General features: G+C 48.0%; 1 protein-coding gene across 1 annotated transcript in view; it reads right to left on the bottom strand.

The window, feature by feature from the left end:
* Window positions 1-22,002, bottom strand: part of ATP6V1C1 (ATPase H+ transporting V1 subunit C1) — a 1,238,716-nt gene that overhangs the window by 429,389 nt on the left and 787,325 nt on the right. The window contains exon 7 of the mRNA XM_069621464.1: window positions 939-1,037. Coding sequence (XP_069477565.1) covers window positions 939-1,037 — 99 coding nt within the window. The remainder of the gene's footprint in view (window positions 1-938; window positions 1,038-22,002) is intronic.

Genomic DNA, 22,002 nt, shown 5'->3' with positions numbered 1-22,002 from the left:
TTCAATTGAACAATACATGAACACATCAAGAATGCACTTTAAGCTTGTATTGGATCACTATGGCTGCTTGCATGTTCACGTCAGGCAAATGTTCGACATATTGCCCAAAAGTCATCTTTTAGATCGAGTTCTGCTAACATCCCATTGGTTTCTGGATTTACAGAGTCAAGACTAGGGAACAGTCAAACTACATTATTGCACTCACGCTCTTGGATGGATTAACCTGAGGCACTTTGAGCTAAACGGGTACACACAAAATTAGAAAATCCTCGATTATCTATTTGGGTCAACCTGTCGAACAGTAACGGTCAGACTCATTGATTGTTATAGGTTATCATGATAGGGGGATCCCTGGCTTCATTCTAGGAAATTAGCACCAGTTAGCTCACGCTATGAAGTTGCTGCATATAACACTGTATATAAAGCCTGCATGCATATATCCTTTTTTAAATAACAAACACATCCTTCCTCACATTGCACACATCCTACTTTTGATGAATAGAAAATCCTATGCTGGCAATTTAAACAAGATGGTGTTTGTTCTACCGTCACCTCCTGTTGAGACTATTTTGCACAAATTAATGACAATCGGCTGCGTACCATTTAAGTGCAATGAACTGAACACAAAGGGAACATTTATAGAATAAACATACACGTTGATGAAAAGGGACAGCAGCTTCAGTGTAATTCAGATAATACAACACTTCACTTACTGGGTTTGCTTTATAGAGGCTCATTGAATGACCAGTCTCTGAAGGCCCAAACCAAATCTCCCTCCAATGATGGGATACGCACACAGTACGTTGAACAATAATTTGCAGAAAAGTGGAGCAAAGTGATGCAAGTCAGAACTAATCAACTCTGAGGCATATATGCTCTTCGTTTGTTTGATGAAAGTTGCTTTCAACAGTTGGACATTTTTATGATTAACTACTTACTTTGGTACCACCACGAGCAATGTCACTAAATATTCAGAGTCAAGTACAAAGTCTTCTTTTTTTACAATTTCAGCTAAACTCCTGGTCAGCAAACTTCCCCTAAAATGGAAAACAAATCAAGATTAGATTAGAAAGCTGCAGCAGAGAAACAATGTATATTTGAATTTCAAACAAACAATTACAAACATATTACTTGTAATATATTATTCTGTTGCATATTTCGAAATTGAAATGCTTTACTATGAAAAATGTATTTCAAGCCCATGTAATGCTGTGAAGGAGTCACCACATGGGGGACCAAAACGTGGGCTGCAGTATTCTGGGTGCCATGGGAATCCATCAACTATGTTATGTGACCATCTCTGCTCCCACCTGATAAGTTCCCCCAGCATTCCCTCCAGCCAGCCCTCAGACACCCTTTTGGATATTCTGCAGTTGTAGCTTCAAGGAAAGGTCTGTAGTACATTCTATCAGGCAGGATATCTGAGGGATGGGGAAATTACCCAGTACCAAGATCTGTAGAGAACCATATGTGGTGAAGAACCCCTGAGAAAACCAGCCTACAGAAGGGTTTTTGCAATCAAAGGAAGGGTCTATACAAAAGAGACTTTTCTTGTATAAACCACAGGTGAGGTAGAACAAGGGTAACCAAATGGGGACAAATCTCCTAAAGAAAGTGCAAGGGTTCTGGAGAAATCAAAACCAGTGCAAGTTATGTTCAGAAAGTCCAGAGCATGGATACGGATAGGAACATGGTTCTAAGTCTGAAGTTCAATTAGGCAACAGTTCATTGTCAGGGTGCATGCTCTTCACCCAAGTATTAAGACACTCTTAGTTAAAGGTTTGTGGTTTATGCTGCACCCCTCCTGGCAGCTGCTTGTGTACAATGGTCCTCCTGGGCAGTGGTCGCCGGCTTACCAGTGACCGTCTATCTCATCCCAGTCTGTCCTGGATGCTTTATATCAGGCTATTGACATCATACCCCTGGTCAAAAACAACACCCTTCGCTGCCTGAAGTCCTTCCAGTGCCAGGGTGCTGCTTGGGCATCTGAAGCTTCTCTTTTTGGCGTGAGATCTCAGTGTACAATCTTGGCTTGGATTTGCATGCAGCTGCCCTGTCCTAGATTCTCAAGGAGCCCTCCCGGTTCCGATTTGTTTTATATAACATTTTTATATTCTGCAGGCCTCACTCAGTTGTAAAGTGTAGTAAATACAAAGGAATCTACTGAGCATGGATTAAGGGTCAGGGACAATACTGCAAATTCAGCATCGGCAGCAGGCTACGCTCTTAAGCCTTAAACAACTCAAGATAGGAGACAGGCAAAGTTGTTCTGAGAGGGAGTACCAGAACCGCAGGATGCGGACTGAGAAAGACTGATTTGCAGACCGATTTTCAGACTTTAGGGGTGCTTGAATGCAAAGGGTCCTAGCTCCACATAACACGGGGTGTACCGGCAACCTGAAATTTGTTAAGTGGGGATCTATAGAAGCATTACCTTGCAGGCAAAGGAGCACATTTGAAAGCGAATCCAGGTACCTAGATAAAAGGGAAATATTCTCTTTTCCCTGCTACATGTAATGTGAAGCACAGATCTCGGAGCACAGCACACATTTAGAAGCACCCATTTCATTTGTGTTTTATAAAGTGCTTGTGTAACCTGTGGGGTTCTTAGTAACAACAGATTGGAAACCTTGAGGATGTAAGGAGGCACTAATCCACTATCTATCTTCGATAACAGCCAAGTTTCAAGCCAATCCGAAAGTTTGGAATTCTCCTTTGTAGTTCTTATTAACATAGGAGGCGCATTCAAGAGATGAGTCTACAGAGAATGCAACCCTGCCCATTTTTTGCTTTAAGTAGATGGGAAACTGACCATCTAAGTGGCCAGTTTAAGAACAAAGATTACAAATTGGTACATGCGGTTTCACTTCATTCTGGATGAACAGGGCACTAAGCCATAAAAAGCGTTATGATGAATGTAGTGAATTGTAAATAGGATCTGTTGGCGAACCAATGCAATTTTTAAAGCAACAACCACATATGGTCTCTGCGACCCGAACCTAGAAAGCATTCTAGCAATGCGCTTTGTATTTTCTGAAGGCGTTGCAAAAGAAAGGCCTGGTGACCATAAAAATTCAACATTCACGTAGTCAACTCTGAATGAAATAATAGCTGAGACTACTGAAAGATGGCCATACACCGTTAAGAAGAGTAGAATATTCAGGTAAAAGGGAGGCTTGGTCAGGTGAGTCAAGGACACTCGGAGTGGAACATTGATTCAGAGAACGAACCGCAGCGAACCCCTGCACAGCCCACATTAAAAGTGGCATTGCAACAAACCTACGGGCAGCCTAAATTCCCCTCGAGAAAAACTGGTTCCACCTGGAATGGGGAGGCGGCTAACCCACTTAGGGTTTGGGAGCAGTTAGCTGCTCGGGTTAACAGCGGGTCCCTGACACGGCATAAAGATTGCCAAAGCAGTGACAGGAAGTGTGACCCACTCCCCCAGAATAGCCTGTGGGGCGGAGGACTTGGCCATAGGGTAATAGACGGAACCAATTGCATAAGAGTCAGGCGCTGATGTTGGCAGCGGCAGGCTGCAGAAGTTCTGCAACATCCCTGGAGGACAGCAGGACAAGGGAATACAGGAGAGGTGAACTAGGAAGCAGCAGTAAAGTTGCTGGCGTCCCACAGGGCTCTCAGACAGCAGCAAGCACTGTTAATTGAACCGGGCTGCAGCACTGAAGTTAAAGGTACCGGATGGGAGGGCGGGCAGAAGATTTAAGGGGCATTGAGAGCCTGATCACCACATATTAGAAAGACGGTAAGATGCACAATTTATAAACAAACACGCAAAGAGGTAGCGGATGGACACAAGTGTATGCTCCTTAAACTACGGGCCCGCTCTTTCTTGTCCCAGTAACTGTAGGACTTAAAGCTGACAAAATCAGCAGTACTGGGCGAATAATATTACAAGTCTGCCAGAATCAGAGTACACAAAGTTAACCCATAGTTTATGTACAACAGGGCTGTGGGACAAGTATATCCAGTGAAGAACCAGTACTAAAAACAGGTTCATACTGGAGGTCGACAAAGTAACTAAACAGACATCAATGGGAACCAAATAGACAGTGTAGAAGCAAGGAAAGACCAAGGAAGATGATTTTCCTCTTGGCATTGAGTAGGCATCATTTGCCATTCTTGGACAGAAGAGCTGCAGGAAGGTGACCAACAGCACCTTATTTTCCCTTGTAGTGCTTTTGGTAAAATATGGAGTGTGAGGGACAGAGTAGGTTTTTGGACATCCTGCTAAAGTATGATCCATTAGTTAGTTTTGTTGAGGCGGAGCAACGCCTCAGAGTTAGGGCTAGTGAGGCAATTTTCCCAACCACCTTTATTATTTAAATACAAATATGGCAAATCAAGTCACCCTTTGTCTGTCTCCTTACTCTAGTGTCTCAGAGAAGCACATTTACAGATATCCTGCACAGGTACCCCCCTCTTTCAAGCAATGCAGGCGTAGCCGCTCCTCGGGTGGGATGTAACCCTTAATCCATCAGGCAAGTCCTAGACGGCTAGAGAATAGCATTCTGAAAATTCCCAGGATTTTCCAACGTGACTGATTTTTGCTACTCTTCAAAGGTAAAAGCTTAAAGCCCTTCTTGGGTCTAAACAGAGCAATCTCTCTCCCTCTGTAGAGGGGTGAAGCAGTGCGCAGAAGATAGGTAAGGAACAAGTTACATATCTGTAACTATTATTCTCCAGCATGCGTCTGGCATGGATTCACATGCTCATGAATATTCCCCAGTCGTCAGGCTGGGAATCCTCGGTAACAGAAAAAACAGTTTCACTTTCACTTAAAAACTGTATTTCTCCTCTAAACGAATCACTGTCCTCTGGGTCATACTGCCCCATCCAATGACAGTCCTCTCCCTAAGCACCTCTTATGGCAGCCATCTTCAGATTTGTTAAGCATGTTAAGTGGCAGTATGACGAAGAAGAGCCGCAGAGGGGTCGGAAGGAGGCTTTGCACGGAGAACAATAGTTACAGGTAAATAACTTGTTCCTTCTTTAGCATGGGGGTCTGGCATGGATTCACACGCTCATGAATAATTAATACACAGCAGTACAACATTACACAACCACGGGAGGTGGCAAGGTTCAAAATAAGCAAATAACTCTTACCTCTGGAACAGACTCAAATCAAGCGAACAGGTTGCAGCACTGCTTGGCCGACTATGGACTCCTCCCTGGAATCTCTGTCGATGCAGTAGAACTTCGTGAAGGTGTGTGTGGACCTCCAATTAGCAGCCCTGCAGATGTCTAGCAGGGGCACACCAGACAGGAACGCCATTGTTGCAACGATTGCTCTGATGGAGTGGGCTCTCGGACGTCTGGGCAGCAGTCGGTTTACCAACCGATTACAGTATGTGATGCAGCCGGAGAGCTACCCTGAGATGGAAGCCTTGGACAAGGCCTTCCCATGGTTCACAGAACCAAAGTTCACGAACAATTGAGAAGTCTTCCGAAAACTCTTTGAATGCGTCATGTAGAGCTTCAGGGAAAAAGCAACGTCCAGCGACTGCAAAGCCCAAGGAGATAGCCGCCAGATGCGCTTTGATTGAGGCATGTACGAGACCAGCCATGGCAAAGATAGCAAGTAATGAAGGATCTGTGGAGCTGTGACCCTCAAAAGGGTAATCTTCTGCCACAGGCACCATGTAGCAAACCACTTCCACTTATGGCGTAGCACTTCAAGGTCGAGGACGCCCTGGCCTTGACTAGGACTGCCCTGCAGTCCGCTGGCAATTGATAGCCTGCAAATTCTAAGGCTGCAAGAGCCAAGCCCTCAGGTTCAGCGATCCTGGGTCGTGATGAAGGATTGCACCTTCTTCTCTGGTAAGAAGATCCAGAACCACAGGCAACTTGACTGGAGACGACGCTGACAGACTGAGAAGGTCTGGATACCAATCTGCCTCGGCCACGCCGGGGCGATGAGTATCGTCTCCCATTGACACCGTCTGAGTGTTGACTCATAACAGAAGAGAGAATGGGGGAAAAACATACAGAAACAGTAAGGACCGCGTCCCCCAGGCTCCTCGGCTGGTGGAATCTGCTGGCAAACCTTTGGCATTTGGAGTTTGCTGCTGTCGCAAAAAGAGATCAATATGGGGTCTACCCCACTTGATGAACAGGACGTCCACCTGATCCTAACCAAGCTCTCACTCGTGACAGGAGCTCAGTTCGCTGCTGAGAGAATCTGCATTGGTGTTCTTAACTCCTGCTAGGTGAGGGTCGAGGAGCATCCCCTGACGGCCCAGTGCCACAAGTCCTGCGCTTCCTTTGAGTGTGCGGGGGATAGAGTGTGTAAAGACTGGAGGGGGTGTCTGTACTCCTGCTCTCTATATGGTAGAGGAAAGGCACAGAGGACCCCAGCCAAGGTTCTCTATTGTTGGTAGCAATGGACGAGCAATTAAGGCCTGCCTTCTCAGGAGGTGATGCGGGCTGGGCCTTAAGTACAGTCTAGTCGCCAAGCACCCACAAGGGAATGTCCAAACACTATTAGTAAAAACAGTCTTTATATAATTAAGTTTCAAGGTTATATACACTATTACAATGACTCACTTTGTGCTGAGTTAATCTACAATGGCAAATATATACAGTTCTAAGTGCTACCACAATTCTCAGATTTAATTTAAATGCATCAACTGAACTGTTCTCTGGTCAAATGTCACACAAATCAATTAATAAATGTAACCACTTAATAAAGTACCAATTTCGATTGGGTGATATTGTATGTAAATATGTGCTCTGTAAAACGCTTTGGATTAAGGCGATATATAAATAACACATCTTTTTCATTTACCAACAAAAGACATAGGAGGAAAGCAGTTGGTTAGAACAATTGGCAGAATACTGGCCCCGTTTACCTAGACACAGTTCTGTGTGGAGATCCCCCCCCCCTCCCCTCCTGGGCAACCTGTAAAATAAAGATATACTAAAGCCCAGTCCATTTATTGTTCAATGAGTCTTATTCCCTTCTAAAATGTTTGTACCATACCAATGTACCAGGAATAGCACAGTTCTTCAAGGATGCGTCAATATAGCCTTCTTGAGTGACTCCCTTTAAAGCAGGAGCCAATGATCGTCAATGGGCCTCTAAGAAAGTGAACTTGGTGTCGATGATCCTCGATGGAAAGTTCCGTGGCATCGAGGTAGCAGCTTCGGTCCTGGCGGTGCTGGTTGACGAGTCAAAGGCGTCCTGCAAGGGTAAGGAGTGCGGTGCACCTTGACGTCGATAGTTCGGACCGCAAAGAGTCTATGAAGAACTTTGGCCCAGCAAGGATGTTTATATGCGAATCTTTCTCTTCCGGCAGCCACAGACCTCTGGTGTGCAGATATTCGGTACATACTCCCCAACCTTCCAGGGAAGCTCCCGGGGTGACCGTCTCCTGGTATGGCGGTTCTGAAATCCCATGCCCTGGGTGATGTTGGAGCGCACGCCCCATCACACTATCACCCGTCCGAACTCTTCACTGAGAGGGATCCTGTCTGTGAAGCTTCCAGACACCTGTATCCAACGGGCTCCCAGGAATTCCTGTAGGGGTCGCATCTGCAACCTGCTGAGACATATGAGGTAGATGCAGGATGACATCATGCCCAGTAACGACTTGATGGCTCGACCGTGGCCGTCTTAGTCGACGATATCCGTGACACCGTTCCCTGAATGGCTGCAAGACACCGTATTGAGTCTTTTTTATTAAGAACAAAGGTTCTGCGATGGGATTAAGCAGGACTTCGGATAGTTGACCGAGAATCCCAGATCCGTCAATAGTCGGACGGACGTCTTCTATGTGTTTGTCAGCCAGCGGGCGCGTATCAGCCAGTCATCCAGGTACGGGTATGCCCTGTAGATGTAGATGTGCCACCACTGGTGCCAGGCATTTTGTGAACACTCTTGGGGACAACCTTCAAGCTGAATGGTAGGGCCTTGAACTGGTAGTGCTGGCCCTGCACCACAAAACAGACATTTCCAATGTTTTGTGTGAATTGGGGCATGGAAATAGGCATCCTCCAGGTCCAACGACTTCCAAGAAGTCCTTTTTCCAGTTGGCTGAGCATGTGCTGCGACGCGACATCCTCAATATTTGTGATTTTAAGTATTTGTTCAGACATCGTAGGTCCAGGGTGGGTCTCCAGTTCCCTGTCTTGTTTCTGACTAGAAAATATCTGGAATAGACTCCGGAGCCCCGGAGCCATTGGGGAATTAACGCTATCGGCCCTTTTTGTAGCATGGCTCGTACCTCTTTCAGAAACTGAGGGATGTGCTGCTCCCGACAAATCAGAGGGATACGCAGGCACCTGCATTGGAACTCCAAAGTGTGTCCTTGGGGCGAAAGCGTCCATCACCCATCTGTCGGTGGTGATCTTTCTCCACTCGCTGACGAACCGCGTCTGCCAGTCTTCCACCAGGGTGCACGAGTGGGGGCCCGACGTCCTGGCCGGTTCAGGATTGCTTGGGTGCCAGCGTCCTTCCTTGCAGGCGGTGCTGTCCTCCGCTACCGTAGGACTGGGTATGGCCTCTTGCATTGAGGATCGAGAAGGCTGTCTGTACGACGTAGAGAACCCTTTTGAAGACCTGCTCGATTATCCCCCCGGAGCAGCGAAAGGAAGATGAGCGGTGCTGCTGATGAGCGCCAAGGATATGGGCCATCTCCGTATCCGTCTTGATGGCCTGGAGGGACTCGTCAATGGCCTTTCCAAACAGATTCTCCCTGTCGAAGGGCATGTGCAGCACCTTCGCTTGGACCTCCTAACCAAAATTAGTGTCTTTCATCCATCTATGTTGAGGAACGCAGACACTGTTCCCCATTTGCCGGAACCCCGTGTCGGCGACTTCCACAGCTACTGTGATGGCGTGATTCGATGCCCCCTTCCCTTACTGGAAGAGAGCGAGGGCTTCCATCTTATCATCGGTGAGGAACTCCATGATCGGCCCCAGCTTGTACCACAATTCCCCATCGTACCTGGCCAGGATAGCCAGTGCGTTGGCTGCCTTGATTGTGAATGCTGCAGTGTAAATCACCTTCTCCATGGTGTCCATCCTTTTCCGCTCGCTGTCCTGAGGGACCAAAGACAACGAGGGGGAGTTGGCTGACTATTTCCCCACAGCCGCCACCACCACCTGGTCCGGCGATGGTTGCGACCTAAGGCACTTGGGTGCGTAGTGCGGCACCCTATATTTCTCCTCCAGCCTATCCCGCTTGGCTGGGAGCTGTGCAGGGGTTCTTCATGAGGGCCAGTCCCTCTTCCCAAATATTGTCCAGAAAAGTGACTGCCATGATTGTCTTACTCTTGGCCACACGCCTTTGATACAAGAAGCCCTCCTTCTTGGTTTCCTCAGTCAACAGCTGGAATAGCTCAGAGGCCCTGGCGATCATGGCGTGGAACAAACCCACCATATCCGGTGGGGACACCCTATGCGGTGCATCCAAATGTGGATGATTCACGGTCCGCAGCGACTATGTCTTCGTCATCATCCAGATCGTCGTGGCCATATCCGTACCAGTGTCTGGGTCTGCTGTGGGAGTTGGGGCTGGACATGGTGGAGGAGGTTAACATGGGGCGTCAGATGATGCTTCCTCTTCTTCGTAGAAGGCTGGTCGGGGTCCCGGGGAACCACAGGTACCGGACCCATAGGCATTCTCATGTGGATCTCCGACACCAAGGTCTGTAGAGTCGCTAGAAAAATCCAAGGAAATGTCACTCGGCTGAGAAGGCAGAACAGGAAAACAAGGCCCTGCCCCCTCGTTGCCGTCATCATCATCATCATGGACCATATGCAAGGACGACGACCTGGGAGGGCTGTTTAGGGGCCTTCTTGCCGCCCCCTTACTTTTTTCCTCCCTGAGGGCCTTGAACCGGGACCTGGGCCAGTTTCACCCTTTCTGGCGTGCCTGAGACTTTGCCAAAGTCTCTGCTGTGGTGTCACGCCTAGGGGGCAAGGACACTTTCTGTGCCGTGGGAGCTACCCTTGTAGGATCAGAGCCCATAGCTGCTGTGGTAGTAGTAGCCGTTGACGGAGTCACCAACGAAGTCTTCATTTCTCCCATAGCCTGACCGCGGTAGATGACTTCCTCTTTAAAGAGGAGGTTGATGGTAGGCTGGCAATGGAGGCTGAAGTTGACTATCACAGCCTATCCACTTTGGGACCCGCTTCAGCGGCGAACCCGGTGGACTCAGACTTGCGGATCTTGGCCTTATCGTGGACCCCCACGGATGAGGCACCCTCAAAGGACTTAGAAGGCCATTCCTCAGACCGGCCGGTTCTGGCTGGATGAGGCATGACCCGGCTCAGAGCACAGGTCAGAGGCCTTGTTCGTGTTAAGCCTACTCTAGAGAAACCGAGGCATATCTCGTACTCTACTTCCTTATGGTCCGGGTGCAGGCAGTAGAGGCATTGTAGGTGCTGGTCTTCCACAAACACATCCCGTAGGTCGCATTTGGTACAGGGCCTGAAGAGGGACCTTCCCTCCTTTTCCTCTGTCATGGTCAGAGGACACGAAGTAGGCCCGAGATGGCCTTCTAGAATCTTTGATGGATCATCGCCCTTGAAGGGCACAGAACTTCACTGACAAGGGGTCCCTGGTGTCGGCTTATGAAGAAAAGAGCACATGGGATCTTCGAAACAAACATTGAACTTTTTCAGTCAAAATAGCTCGGAGAGCAACTCAAGGACTCCCAACACTGAAGTGTGCAGTAAAAATCTGAAGATGGTAGCCAGAGGACGGGCTCAGGGAGATGATGGTCCTTGGATAGGGGCAGTATGACCCAGAGGACAGTGATTGGTATAGAGGAAAAATACAGTTTTAAAGTGAAAGAGAAAACCGTTTTTTCTTTTCCCGAGGATTCCCAGGCTGACAACAGGGAATATTCATGAGCATGTGAATCCATGCCAGACCCCATGCTGCAGAAGTAGTTCTTAAAGTTCTTTCGACTGGATGTTCCTCCAACGTATTCCTCATCTTAGATGTAGTCATTCAGCTTTGGCTGCTTCGGAAAAGATTTCTCGGCAGAGGGCGCCTTGTCGAGGTCCCTAGAAGGCCTCCGTCGAGGGTGACGTGATCGGGTATATAAGTAGAATGTACGGCACCCGTTGGCCTCAGTTCTGCTTTTCCCCTTTCTCTGCTGTATAGATAGTGTAGGTAGCCAGGTGTCAGCCTTGCGAGAGTTGAAGTGGTAATAACACCAGAAAATCTACAGAGGGGTAGGATGGAAGGGCAATGAGGAATATGTTGGAGGAACATCCAGTCAAAAGAATGTTACCAGTTGGTAAGTAACTTGTTCTTCGAATGGATTGTGTCCTCCAACGTATTTCTCATTTTAGATAGACTCCCAAAGCAGTGTAAAGGTTATTTGGAGGAGGGAGGAGATTATTTAATATTATATAGCTGAATACAGCACTGCTTCACCAAAAGCGAGCTCTTTAGAGTGGGAAGCATCCAGATGATGTGCAGCGAAGACCAAGTCACCGCTTCAAAAAGAGATTTGATGGGAACACCTCTTTGAAGGGCTGTCGAAGAGGCTATGCCTCTGGTTGAATGGGCCGTCAAGCCTTCTGGTGGATCTTTGCCCGCCAATCTGTAGCATCCTGAAATGCAAAGCAGAATCCAACGTGATAGGGTTTGTTTTGAGACCGATTGATCCAACTGTGTTCCGGTGTAGCCAATGAAAAGTTGATCATCTACTCTTAGCTTGGAGAGCCTAGAAATGTAAAAGCTTAGAGCTCTTCTCGGGTCCAGCCTGTGCAATCTTTCCTCCTCCTTACTGGGATGAGGTGGAGGATAGAACGCGGGCGGAATGATCTTCTGATTGAAATGGAAATCAGTCACAACTTTAGGTAAGAACAAGGGTTTAACCCTCAATACATCTCTGTCCTTGTGGAACACAGTATAGGGTGGCCCAACTCGCTCACTCTTTATGCAGATGTTAAAGCAGCCAAGAAAACGGTTTTCAACGTTAGTAATCTTAAAGGACATGTGTGCAAAGGTTCAAAAGGGGCACACATCAAAAACTTTAGAACCAGATTAAGGTTCCAAACTGGGACTTGGAAAGAAGAAGAAGGAGGGAACACATTGGTGAGTCCCTTTAAGAATTGTATTATCAAAGGAATTTTAAAATAGGAACATTTTTCCGAAGAGCGCTTGAAGATGGAAAGCGCTGCAAGATGACCTTTAATGGTCCCAACATTGAGAACTCTATGTGCCAATGATAAGGGGAAGGATAACACTTCTGGAATAGAACACAGAAAAGGATCAACATTCTTTTCCCTGCACCAGTTGCAAAACGTCTTCCAGCGGCAATGGTACAAAGATTTTGTTGCTGGCCTTCTCGCTGAAAGCGACACCTCCATGACATCATCCGGAAGGTTCCCAATCCTTGTATCTCAGCCATTCAGATACCAAGCATAAAGGTTGAGAGTCCCGACATCTGGATGGCGAACCTGGCCTTCCTTTCGTGAGAGAAGGTCCTCTCTCTGAGGAAGATGTAACTGTGGGCAGATGGACATATCTAGAAGGTCCGGGTACCACGTTCTCCTGGCCCAATCGGGGCAATTAGGATCATGTGGTTTCCAAACCGTCTTAACCTCCTAATGACTTGAGGAATGACGGGGATCGGAGGGAACGCGTATAGCAGTGGGAAGTTCCACTCCACCACAAACGCTTCACCAAGGGCTCCCCTCGGGGGAAATTCAATACCTTTCGCACTTCCGGTTGATTATGGTCGCAAACAGGTCTACTTGACTGGGTTCCCCAAAGGGCGAAGATCTTCTGAAGGACTTCCTGAGCCAGTTCCCACTCGTGGGACACAGTACTCTGCCTGCAAAGAGCGTCCGCCGTCATATTCTCCTCCCTGGCTCGATGAACTTCCGATAAGGAGATTCCTTCCTGAACTGCCCAATACCAGAGCTGCATTGCCTCTCTGCACAGTGGTATTGACCCTACAACTCCTCTTTTCTTTAGGTAATGATGGCCACTGTGCTGTCAGTCATTATCAGGACATGTTTCCCCCCCCCCCCCGACAGATGGCAGAAAAGCCTTCAGCGCTAGCCTGATTGCTCTCAGGTCCAAAAGGTTGATGTGTAGTTTGGACTCCGATGGAGACCAACGACTGCCGATTGTCAGATCGTTGGCATGGGCTCCCCACCCCATCAGTGAGGCGTCCGTCGCTACTGTAATCTCCGGCCAAGGTTGCCAAAAATGTTCTCCATTTAGGATGTTCTCTGTGCAAGTCCACCACAGAAGATCCTGCCGAACCTTGTTCGGAATCTGAAGGAGATCCGTCATTTGTCCTGAGAATAGGGACCATTGAGTCTTTAGAGCCCATTGAAGGGATCTCATCCTCAGGCGTGCTTCTGGCACTAGGAAAATGCAGGATGCCATGAGGCCTAGCAACCTCAAGAAGTCGTATGCCTGGAGATTTTGGGCATTTTGGAATTTGGAAACCATCTGAAGAATGTCTTGAGCCCTCGACTTGGGAGGCGAGCTCTTTCCCAAGGATGTATCTAATACAGCCCCTATGTACTGGATCTGTTGGGAATGTGTCATTTGTGACTTCTTGAAATTGAGGGAGAATCCCAGTCTGTTGAGGAAGTGGCACGTGACTTTCAGATGATTCAGGACTTGCTCGGCAGAACACGCCCTGATCAACCAATCGGCCAGGTAGGGGTAGACGTGAATCCCCCCTCTCCTGAGGTGCGCTGCAACCACTACCATCAGCTTGGTGAAGACCCTCGGGCGGAGGTCAACCCGAATGGTAGGACTCGAAACTGATAATGCGAGTCGCCAACCACGAACCTCATGTATTTTCTGAGCTTGAGATGGATAGGCACATGAAAATAAGCATCCTGAAGGTCCAATGACACCAACCAATCCTGAAGTTGAAGGGCCTGAAGGATCTGAGAAAGAGAAACCATCTTGAACTGGTCCTTCCGGAGGAGCTTGTTCAAGCCTCTTAAGTCCAAGATGAATCTCAGTCCTCCGTCCTCCTTGGGAATCAAAATAATATGGGGAGTACCATCCCTTGTTCCTCTCTGCTACAGTTACTGGTTCTATAGCACTTTTCTCTAGCAGGGTTAAGACTTCCTGCTGTAGGAGCAGGTTTGGAAACTTCAAAGAGTGTCTCCCCAGTGGATTGCTTTGAGGTTGCATTAGAAAAGGAAGGCAGTAACCTTGGGCTATTATTTCTAGAGCCCAAACATCTGAAGTAATGGCTCGCCATTCTTGCGGATGCTTGGACAGCCTGCCTCCTACAGCTGTCTTGTGATGCAAGTCCTCAAAGTGGTTTTGTGGCAGTTGCTGCAGCTGCTGATGGTAAAGAAGCTGCAGCTGGGGCTGGCTTAGCACGTTTACCTCGTCCACCACGATGTTTTTTTCTCTGGCCTCTTTGACTGGCCATTCATCTCGTCTTTCCATATGAGGAGTAATAACGATAGGATCGTCCCCTCCAAGATTGTCCTGATGCACGAAAAAGGCTGAGGTTGCCTAATAGCAGCTTCTTAAGATTTGTCAGCCGCTTTTGAGGTCTGCAACCTCTCAAGGCTCTGAGCTACTTTGTTGCCGAAAAGGTGAGAACCGTCAAAAGGCATGTTCAAATGACGGTTTTGCACGTCTGGTGCAAAACCCGACTTTCGCAACCACACAAATCTTCGTATCACTGTGCTAGTGGCAATGGACCTGCTCACACTATCTGCAGTCTGAAGGGATTCCTGCATCTCTAATGATGGCTAGGAATCATTCCCTTTCTTCCCCTTCTGGTATTTGCTCCACCGCCATTGCAATGCACTCCCACAGAGTGTACCAACATTTTGCCAAGGTACATGTGGAGATGGCCAATTTTAATGCCATACTCCCAGCTGAAAATACCTTGCGTGCGCAACCATCCACACACTTGTCGTCCCTATCCGGAGGGATGGAAGGGTACGCCACCTTATTTGAAGCTGTGGCTGTCTGGACCACAAGACTCTCGGGAGTGGGGTGTTTGGACAGATAGCCGGGGTCGCTACTGGAAGGGCGGTATTTTGACGTGAGGGACTTATTCACAGGAGGAATTGAGTACGGGGTCTCCCAATTTTTGGCCACCCTATTTTGTAAGGCTACGTGGAAGGGTAAAATTGGATCTTCTGTGGGATGCATTAAACCACTTATGCTCTGCCCTGCGGCATCCCTGTGTCCAGGTGGTACCAGAATCATCAAAATGGCCGCAAAACCCCTATGCGCGCCAAAACCTATGGAAATTGTGCTCTACAAAGCACAAAAAGATGGCTGCCAAATCTACCATGCATGTTGTCAGTGGTGGAACGGAGACCTCACTTCTGAAACATGTCATTGGGCTGCCCAACCAGTAAAAATGGAGCACAGATGAAAAGCAGTGCTTTACTGAAAGAAATCCGAAATCTTGCATTTAAATCATTTTTCTTGGTTGCTGAAAATACAGAATGCTGGTCCAAAACACCCACAAACATCCAATCTTCTTGCTGGGTGTCACATTTCACTGAATTCAAGAAATCATTGTGAAATTGCAATATCCTGGAAAGCTGAATTGGTAATCAAAACACCCGCAGCACAAGTTTGGCTGCCTGCGGGATCTGTCAAAATATGGGCGCAGTACCAGCGGCCGCCTGTATGACAGCCGTCAGTGGATTGCATCATAAGGATTTAAACTTGTACAATTGTAATCTAATGCCTGAAATCTAAGTGACCTGTTATTAAGAGTAACCTAGTTTGTAACTATTTAAACTTCATGGTTTAGAGTCTGGAATCAGTGTTTGAGCTGCTGGTTTTAAAATTACAAGTTTATTTAAACAAAGAAAATTGCAGAAAAATGACATTTAAATGTAAGCCTTACTCCAAGCCAAACCACAAACAACTTCCCCCACAGGGCCAGACACCTCCCTTCTGCTCTCTAGACCATGAACTCATACTCTTGTGTTGATTAAGAGGGGAGGGGAACTCGATCAGCCTTTCTGTTCTGAAGTCTGTCATCTAACTGGACCACTAAGTCTATATATTCAGCGCAGTCTTGAGGTGGGTTCACAACTTGAGCCAAGACATCCTTGAGTTCTCCTCGAAGCCCTCGATGAAATAACGTGATTCATTTTACCTCAGGCCATCCAGTCTCCACTATCAACCTATTAAAGGTCGCGATGTAGGATAGAAGGTCCTGGTTACCTTGTCGTAGGGACAAAAGTTCGTTATCCAGGGCCTGTCCTTGGGAGTGCCGGGCAAATAGTTTTACAAAGGTAGCGGGCGCCCCTCTCTCGCAAGAACAGACATGATAACCTGTTCAGTGGTTATTAACCACTTGAGAGTTCGCAGCCACTGCTTTTACTCACTGTGCCTTTCACAGATGGGAAATATCCATTTGCATATCAGTCTTTGTCCTGCCCAGGGGCAGTCCAGCACCGAAATACAATGGCAATTCCAATCTGAACGAGAGTACCACCAGCAACCCCATACACGTGTTTCACCCTTGTTGGGGATCATCAGTGAGGTGAAGCTGATGCCTCTCTAAGCACAGTGAGAGGGAGACCACGTCTGGTTGCCCCCAGGAGACCTAGGGTTACCAATCCCAGGTTCCTTAACAAATAGTTTTACAAAGGTAGCGGGCGCCCCTCTCTCGCAAGAACAGACATGATAACCTGTTCAGTGGTTATTAACCACTTGAGAGTTCGCAGCCACTGCTTTTACTCACTGTGCCTTTCACAGATGGGAAATATCCATTTGCATATCAGTCTTTGTCCTGCCCAGGGGCAGTCCAGCACCGAAATACAATGGCAATTCCAATCTGAACGAGAGTACCACCAGCAACCCCATACACGTGTTTCACCCTTGTTGGGGATCATCAGTGAGGTGAAGCTGATGCCTCTCTAAGCACAGTGAGAGGGAGACCACGTCTGGTTGCCCCCAGGAGACCTAGGGTTACCAATCCCAGGTTCCTTAACAAATAGTTTTACAAAGGTAGCGGGCGCCCCTCTCTCGCAAGAACAGACATGATAACCTGTTCAGTGGTTATTAACCACTTGAGAGTTCGCAGCCACTGCTTTTACTCACTGTGCCTTTCACAGATGGGAAATATCCATTTGCATATCAGTCTTTGTCCTGCCCAGGGGCAGTCCAGCACCGAAATACAATGGCAATTCCAATCTGAACGAGAGTACCACCAGCAACCCCATACACGTGTTTCACCCTTGTTGGGGATCATCAGTGAGGTGAAGCTGATGCCTCTCTAAGCACAGTGAGAGGGAGACCACGTCTGGTTGCCCCCAGGAGACCTAGGGTTACCAATCCCAGGTTCCTTAACAAATAGTTTTACAAAGGTAGCGGGCGCCCCTCTCTCGCAAGAACAGACATGATAACCTGTTCAGTGGTTATTAACCACTTGAGAGTTCGCAGCCACTGCTTTTACTCACTGTGCCTTTCACAGATGGGAAATATCCATTTGCATATCAGTCTTTGTCCTGCCCAGGGGCAGTCCAGCACCGAAATACAATGGCAATTCCAATCTGAACGAGAGTACCACCAGCAACCCCATACACGTGTTTCACCCTTGTTGGGGATCATCAGTGAGGTGAAGCTGATGCCTCTCTAAGCACAGTGAGAGGGAGACCACGTCTGGTTGCCCCCAGGAGACCTAGGGTTACCAATCCCAGGTTCCTTAACAAATAGTTTTACAAAGGTAGCGGGCGCCCCTCTCTCGCAAGAACAGACATGATAACCTGTTCAGTGGTTATTAACCACTTGAGAGTTCGCAGCCACTGCTTTTACTCACTGTGCCTTTCACAGATGGGAAATATCCATTTGCATATCAGTCTTTGTCCTGCCCAGGGGCAGTCCAGCACCGAAATACAATGGCAATTCCAATCTGAACGAGAGTACCACCAGCAACCCCATACACGTGTTTCACCCTTGTTGGGGATCATCAGTGAGGTGAAGCTGATGCCTCTCTAAGCACAGTGAGAGGGAGACCACGTCTGGTTGCCCCCAGGAGACCTAGGGTTACCAATCCCAGGTTCCTTAACAAATAGTTTTACAAAGGTAGCGGGCGCCCCTCTCTCGCAAGAACAGACATGATAACCTGTTCAGTGGTTATTAACCACTTGAGAGTTCGCAGCCACTGCTTTTACTCACTGTGCCTTTCACAGATGGGAAATATCCATTTGCATATCAGTCTTTGTCCTGCCCAGGGGCAGTCCAGCACCGAAATACAATGGCAATTCCAATCTGAACGAGAGTACCACCAGCAACCCCATACACGTGTTTCACCCTTGTTGGGGATCATCAGTGAGGTGAAGCTGATGCCTCTCTAAGCACAGTGAGAGGGAGACCACGTCTGGTTGCCCCCAGGAGACCTAGGGTTACCAATCCCAGGTTCCTTAACAAATAGTTTTACAAAGGTAGCGGGCGCCCCTCTCTCGCAAGAACAGACATGATAACCTGTTCAGTGGTTATTAACCACTTGAGAGTTTGCAGCCACTGCTTTTACTCACTGTGCCTTTCACAGATGGGAAATATCCATTTGCATATCAGTCTTTGTCCTGCCCAGGGGCAGTCCAGCACCGAAATACAATGGCAATTCCAATCTGAACGAGAGTACCACCAGCAACCCCATACACGTGTTTCACCCTTGTTGGGGATCATCAGTGAGGTGAAGCTGATGCCTCTCTAAGCACAGTGAGAGGGAGACCACGTCTGGTTGCCCCCAGGAGACCTAGGGTTACCAATCCCAGGTTCCTTAACAAATAGTTTTACAAAGGTAGCGGGCGCCCCTCTCTCGCAAGAACAGACATGATAACCTGTTCAGTGGTTATTAACCACTTGAGAGTTCGCAGCCACTGCTTTTACTCACTGTGCCTTTCACAGATGGGAAATATCCATTTGCATATCAGTCTTTGTCCTGCCCAGGGGCAGTCCAGCACCGAAATACAATGGCAATTCCAATCTGAACGAGAGTACCACCAGCAACCCCATACACGTGTTTCACCCTTGTTGGGGATCATCAGTGAGGTGAAGCTGATGCCTCTCTAAGCACAGTGAGAGGGAGACCACGTCTGGTTGCCCCCAGGAGACCTAGGGTTACCAATCCCAGGTTCCTTAACAAATAGTTTTACAAAGGTAGCGGGCGCCCCTCTCTCGCAAGAACAGACATGATAACCTGTTCAGTGGTTATTAACCACTTGAGAGTTCGCAGCCACTGCTTTTACTCACTGTGCCTTTCACAGATGGGAAATATCCATTTGCATATCAGTCTTTGTCCTGCCCAGGGGCAGTCCAGCACCGAAATACAATGGCAATTCCAATCTGAACGAGAGTACCACCAGCAACCCCATACACGTGTTTCACCCTTGTTGGGGAACATCAGTGAGGTGAAGCTGATGCCTCTCTAAGCACAGTGAGAGGGAGACCACGTCTGGTTGCCCCCAGGAGAACTAGGCAAAAAGTTTTTCCATGCTTATTTGAAAGCCCTGAAAATCGCGAAGAATTGGGTCATCCTGAGTAACTAGTGGAATTGACCCATCAGCTGCACTGCTGCTGAGATATGACAATACGAAGGCTACCTTGGCTTGATCGTTTGGGAAGGCTCCGGGTCTGCATAAAAAGTGCAAGCGGCATTGGTTCATAAACATGGGGAACCTTTTGGGATCTCCGGCAAAGCGTTCGGGTGGAGCTAATGGAATACTTCCTGGTAGGTTTATTTGCACAGGGTTACTCGATGACACAGGAGCTGGATTCCCCCCAGGACCTGGTAGGGGTGCTTGTCCAGCCTGGCTTTGCAGTAGTTGCCTAGCAAGTTCATCAGTTCGCTCCTTTGACAAAATCAGTTCTCTCCTAAGTGCATTGGTTTCTTGATGGGCGGAATGCACTTCAGCCCTCAGTTCCCCTAGTAATTGGGCCAATTGGTCAGTTTCTGAGGCATCCATAACGCCCGGGTGGGAATTTGTGGGTAGGCTTCGCGTTCTGTTAAGCTCACCTGGCTCCCACAGGGGGGTCGATCTGAACTGGACAGCTGCAGCCTCACCAATGTGACGCGTAGTGCGGAGATGACGGACTGGACTGGCCCACCTAGCTTCGTTTGCTTGGCCCGTAGGAATATTCTTCTGCAAATGGAGAAAGGGAATTAACCACCCGTGGAGTTGAGCGTTAACCCTCCCCCACTCCCGCTGTTCTCCCTACTGATCACCTTTGATGTCCCCTCTTATAGTCTCACCTGATGGTTTGGAAAGATGAGCTCTCCATCCTGCATTGAGCGCAGGGGCACGTTGATAACCAGTTGCTTCACTGGCTCGAAGGAATTGGTGAGTTCCAGAACAATATTGACTCTGAGATTCCCGGCAAGACGCCGCAAGTATGTAGTTCATAAAAGTTCAAATGTCTGACTTTCACTCTTGTCCGATTCCTTGAAGGTTGCAGCTTGACCCTAGCGAAGAGTTACTCGTGGCAACCGGTAATATTCAGGTAAGGATTTGTATTATCCAACACAGTTCGATAAAATAATGTCAATATGTAACCTGTTGCTTTCTCCCTTATTCAGGCGCTGAGAGAAAATATGAAGTCTCGGGGAATAATGCCTCCGGCGGTAAAATCAGGTAAGTCTATTGTGGTGAGGAGGTTCCCCTTGTTTGTCCCTTTGTTTCACCTTGCTGTCCTTTTGTTTCCCCTTAGGGGCCGGGGTTCGGCGAGGATGCAGTGGAAGCTGCGCCGACCCATGAATAGGAATAGTACCCCCGGCGGTAAAATCAGGTAAGTCTATGGGGGTAACTAATATTGCCTCTGTGTATTCCCTTGGCTCACCTTGCGGTTCTTGTCTTCCCCTTAGGTGCCGGAGTGCGGCAGGAGCATGCAGAAGGATGCGGTGGAATGTGAAGATGATGCAAAGGCCGGTGAGTTCAGCGCAGCGCTGCTGCAGGCGAGGCGACGTGCATAAAATAACTTCTTTCTTCCAGCTCGAAGGCGCGATGGATCGGGAATTCAGGTAAGGATCGAAGGTATTGCTCTTGTTCTAACCTTTTCTCCTTCTCTCCCCTTTTTCCTAGGAGCTCCGGACTCGAGGCAGGCGTGGCAGAAGACTGGATGCAGACTTGCAGGCACAGTGAGCGTTACGCTGCTGGATGCAGAATAACGCGAAGCGTGTGCTGCTCTTTGGGCGTGGTTTAAATGGCTGCCAAAGTAGTCCCAGGTAAGTATTCCTCCCCAGCCCCACCCGAGTATAAAAATAGTCCCTTAGGTAAAGTAGTCCCTTCCAAGCCTCCTTTGGCTTGGAGCTCTTGCAGCATGGTCTGCATCAGGTGAGTTTGCAGCATGGTCTGCATCAGGTAAGTTTTAATCTATGAGCCTGGCGCCTATGGCACCAGGACTGACTCTCCATATGAGCCTGGCGCCATAGGCGCCAGGACTGCACCCAAATAGCCCCTAGCAGGGGTTGTTGGATTTGCTTAGTATAACTTGATGCCTGCTTCCGGGGTTGCTGGACTTGGTTTGGGCTTGGCAAAATAAAGAAAAATGCTTGTTGAGAATACTATGTTGATCAAAACCGTCTTCCTGCCTAACAATGTGAAAGGGGATTGTACTGTGAACATACAATGTATGAAATGGTTCTATTCAGCAGGTTTCTTCCAATGCAGAGGAAAAATAAATACATTTAAATTAAACTTCAGTGGCTGCATGGGGGGAGGAATCAGCCCAAGACAGGTTTCTGCTGAGAGGAGGCCAAACAAAAGGGGGCCCTCTCAGTAGATACTAACACCCCAGTAATAATTGCTAGGTTGAACAGAATCTGGTCTGGGCTGAGTCCTCTACAATGGAATTTCCAGCACACGGAATTGCAAAGTGGAAAAGGGGCAATAAACCTTCAATCAAGCTGGGAAACCCCCCTATGGAGGAAGTGACAGTTGGTGGTAACTGAAAAAGAAAAAAAATGGTCCAGTGCAGGACAAAGGATGGCCATTTGTTTCAAAAGACTATTTTATTAAGAAACTTTGAAGATGGTTATCTTTGCAACAAGACT

The sequence above is a fragment of the Ambystoma mexicanum genome, chromosome 5q (assembly GCF_040938575.1).
Source record: "Ambystoma mexicanum isolate Mex_15411 chromosome 5q, UKY_AmexF1_1, whole genome shotgun sequence".
Classification (NCBI taxonomy): Eukaryota; Metazoa; Chordata; class Amphibia; order Caudata; family Ambystomatidae; genus Ambystoma; species Ambystoma mexicanum.
Note: the sequence above shows the minus strand (reverse complement) of the source record. Positions and strands in the feature narration are given on the sequence as shown.